At 49.8% G+C, this 4,264-nt stretch overlaps 1 protein-coding gene across 1 annotated transcript; it reads right to left on the bottom strand.

Moving 5' to 3' along the window:
• Positions 1–2,139: 2,139 nt before the first annotated feature.
• Positions 2,140–2,649, bottom strand: LOC135384359 (uncharacterized). Its single transcript, XM_064613564.1, has one exon. It carries the CDS (start codon positions 2,647–2,649, stop codon positions 2,140–2,142), a length of 510 nt encoding a protein of 169 aa, XP_064469634.1.
• Between the last annotated feature and the right edge of the window lie 1,615 nt (positions 2,650–4,264).

Below are 4,264 nucleotides of genomic sequence, written 5' to 3'. Positions count from 1 at the left end.
TCTGGGCATCTTCAGCAAGACTCGGTGTGAAAGCTTGTAACCCGCATAAGAAATACGTGTTGCATCTCTTTTTGGTTGCGATATTTATTTATATATGAACATAAATCAAAAGCCCTTGCGGGCATTACATCAGCGGGTACATCAACATCGGTCACTTAACAAACACAGCAGTTACAAGGAACATACATATTTGGAAGACAGAATCTCTTCATTGGTTCATCAGTCTTGCTCAAGAAACTGTTCATTGGTAACGAAAGGAAAGTTAGGTAGCAAGCGAGCTGGTGGTGACGATCAATGACTTTAGAACCCGAGACGAGGTAGGGATGATAACAGACAAACACAAACACCGTCGTGTTTGTCTGTTATCGTCCCTACCTCGTCTCGGGTTCTCAAGTCATGGTTCATTGGTAGCAACGGTACACAATGTCACGAAAGGAGAGATAATCTATCGTCCCGCAAGACTCATTAAAAAAAGGAATTGAGTGTTGTGTTTCAACACAAGATATTGAACTCATAGCCGTGCATCGTCCTGCATGGCTATGAATCATACTAAAATACATGTACTGAATTATTGTAAATGCCATAGACAAGCTGCGCGAAAAGGTACCTCCAGTTAGTATCTTGGGTACTTGAAGCCTGTGGCATTTTCTGTGGGGTAGGCTTGCAAGATCCTGTTCACTGCACAAGCTGGCATCCTCTTGTTTTCCCCAAGCTTGTGCCAATCCCACCTTGCAAACTGGCGATACGCAGTGTATCTGTATGTATATAAATACATACACAGATGTACATAAATATGGTTTACGCAAATAGGTAACTGTTCAGAGTACACGTTGTGTGCAGTGGCATTTCCACATGTACCTGAATGCCACTGCAGTTTATAAGCACACACCCTGTATATTACTACACGTCCCGTATTCTTTTAGAAACCAACATTTTTTACTTTTCACTGAATCCACAAGAAAGAACACTCAATATCGCTAACAATCCCTAACCGCAGGGCAATACATATAAAGGTGACTCAACACACAGCACACTGACAATTACACGGTTGCCTATATTGCGTTTCCTAGTTGTCGTATTTTTATGTGCTGCGTCCTGTACTGGAGTTTTTAGGGACTTTAATACAGGACCAAACCTATTTTGCCCGCCCAAATTTTAATATCGTTCGACAACATGTGACTTATGTGTGCATATGGTCGCTCATAGTTTCGCGCTGCCCACGGAGTTCAAAATATGCCGCCTTCTGGACAGTCGTATTGAGACGTAGAAGTTGGAAATCTCCGTGGGCTGTAACGCTCTCATACTGCAGTCATTCGGTAGTGCTTTCGAGCTCCTTGCAGCACAAGCATTCGATCTCATTCGACGTTACGACATACCAGCCGCACCGGCACCTCAAACAACAAGTGTGCATTAAATATGAGGACACAAAATTTACAGCTCATTAAAAAATTTACAGCACAATTAAGCTCATCGCTTATCTGTCTGTCGGAGACAGGCGACTGATGGTGTTTGCTTCATCTGTGCCCGATGTTCGTGGCGCTTAGACTTCGGCTCGCATTCACAGCATCGGCGACGTTTCGAAAGCAAGGAACTGTTCAACACGCTGAATTTCTTTCACAATCGCAGGAAGTTCAGAAAAGGGTTCCGCTTCTTGGCGTTGAGAAAAGTAACTAAATACGTTACTAGAGAGTTACCATTGTTACATTGAGTATGCAGTTCATGAAACCAAACTGGGAAAAAACACTTACCAGGGTTCCTTACGATGTTGTTACCAGTGCATGAAGCATCGCAGCACAATCATCCCATTCTTCCTGCGGTGTTGCAGGTTGCACCTGTATCCATCAGATATTGCAGCGTCATTCGTCTTTGGCTCTTAAGGATCTCCATGACGCACATAAGCTATGGTTTTGCTCCAGCTCTTTTAAGCTCCAGGTCGAATATTGCTTCCTTCAGATATATTGGTTGTTGTCTCAAATATTCATAGAGAGGGTGTGTGGAAGCTAGCAAGGAGCAACCACACTGGGACAGAGGTCCGATGGGGCGAGATTTTATTTCTAGAATGAGCGAGGATGATGTCCGAGATCGTGTGCGTGAAAAGGGCATGCTATTCGTCTTCTTTTCCGGTAGGTGGCCGAGCGGTCACAAAGTGAGCGGGAGAGCCCAGTGGACCTGGCGGGACCGTTGAGTCGGCTCGGTGTTGGGTGTTGTAGGCCATGGGAGATGGTGGATGAGGGTGTCATGCTGGTCAATGTAGGCAGGCTTAAGCCTGTCGATGGAGACGACGTCTTCTCGTCCGGCGATGTTCAGAGTGAAAAACTTCTCGGAACGACGGAGTACTTGGTAAGGGCCGAGGTAGGGTGGGAGGAGCGAGGAGTGTACGGCGTCGTTGCGGATGAAGACGTGAGTTGTAAGGAAGATGTCCTTGAGGATGAACGGGGGTCGTGCCGAAGACAGTCGTGAAGGGGTGTACCAGAGATTCTGAAAGGTGGTTCGGAGCTGGGCAAGGTACGAGTCGGTAGCAGCAGGTTGTGGTGATGCAGTGAAGAATTCCCCGTGCACGCGGATGGTAGTGCCATAAACGAGCTCAGCCGGGCAACAATGAAGGTCCGTCTTGAGAGCAGTACGCAGCCCAAGTAACACGAGGGGCATGTGATCAGCCCAGAGAGCGGGGTCGGATTGAGCACGAAGGGAAACCTTGATCTGGCGGTGCAGCCGCTCAACTAAGCCATTGCTAGAGGGGTGGTAAGCCGGTGTCGCTTGATGCCAAGAAGTTTCAGGAGGTCGTTAAACAGCTTCGACTCAAATTGACGGCCTCTGTCTGTCGTGATGGAGGCTGGGATTCCGAAACGTGAGACCCAGACAGACAGGAACGCGCGTGATATGGTTTCGGCTGTGGCGTCAGGTATAGGGTGAGCTTCAGGCCAACGGGTAAAACGGTCGACGCACGTAAACAGGAAGCGGAACCCGCCAGATGGAGGCAGGGGTCCGACGAGGTCCATGTGTACGTGCTCGAAACGGCACGCGGGAGGAGGAAAAGGTCGAGTTGGAGCAATGATGTGACGGCTGATCGTGGAGCGCTTGCAGTCGAGGCACGAACGTGTTCAACGGCGAACGTCCGAGCGCATGTTTGGCCAGACGTATCGTTCGCACACGAGACGTTGTGTAGCTCGGACTCCTGGGTGGGACGTGGCATGAAGAGCTTTGAAAACTTCGTGTCGGAAGGCTTCTGGGACGAAAGGACGAGGAGAGCCCGTTGAGAGATCGCAGGCTAAGGTAACATCTGCGTTAGGGATGTGCACGTCCTGAAACTGCAAAGACATAGACGAGGAACGGAGCTGCTCGAGTTCAGGATCGCGAATTTGGGCAGAGGCCATGGCGCTGAAGTCCAAAGGTGCTGGGAGTGCGACGGCCGAGCAGGTAGGAGCGCAGGATAAAGCGTCGGCGACGGCGTTGTCGGAACCGCTGATGTGGCGAAGATCGGTAGTGAACTCTGACACGAAGGCCAGGTGCTGGACTTCTCGAGGCGTTACAGTGGATCCCTTGGCGTGAATAGCGTAGGTAAGGTGTTTATGATATGTGAGAACGTGAAATTGTCGACCTTCAAGGAAATAACGGAAATGCCGAATGGCCAGGTAGATCGCAAGTAGCTCCCGGCCAAATGTGCTGTATTTCTGCTCTGCAGGTCGTAGAGGTTTAGAGAAGAAGGCCAACGGGGTCCATACGTCATCAATCTTCTGTTGGAGAACGGCTCCAACGGCAACGTTAGAAGCGTCAACGAGGTCTGTAAGGCCGTCCTTGAGTGGGTGGGCAAGTAGGGCCGTGTCTCCGAGAGAAGCCTTCAGTCGCACGAATGCGGCCAGGGCGACGTCAGACCAAGAAAGGTGTGGATTTCGTGGGGTCTTGGCTGAAAGGAGCTCGTTGAGGGGTCGCATGATAGTGGCGCAGTTGGGGATGAATCGGCGGTAAAAGTTTACCATTCCAAGGAATTTCCGCAATTTCTTGATCGTTGGAGGGAGCGTAAAATCACGCACTGCTTGGACCTTAGTGGGCAATGATCGGATGCCGTCTTCAGTGATGAGGTGGCCGAGAAACTCCAGCCCCTTGACGCCAAAAAGGCACTTTGATGGATTAATGATGAGGCCGTATTCTTGGAGCCGCGAGAAGAGTTCGCGGAGATGGTCGCGGTGAGCTTCAGGCGATGGGCTAGCGACGAGAATATCGTCGATGTAGGCAAAGCAGTGCGGGAGACCACGCAGAACCTCAT

Source organism: Ornithodoros turicata, chromosome 2 (assembly GCF_037126465.1).
Source record: "Ornithodoros turicata isolate Travis chromosome 2, ASM3712646v1, whole genome shotgun sequence".
NCBI classification, from domain to species: Eukaryota; Metazoa; Arthropoda; class Arachnida; order Ixodida; family Argasidae; genus Ornithodoros; species Ornithodoros turicata.
The sequence above is the reverse complement of the archived record's forward strand: the minus strand, read 5'-3'. Positions and strand labels throughout refer to the sequence as shown.

Excerpts from the sequence above, each read along its gene's own strand:
- LOC135384359 (XM_064613564.1), bottom strand. The coding sequence starts at position 2,649 with ATGCCCCTCGTGTTACTTGGGCTGCGTACTGCTCTCAAGACGGACCTT.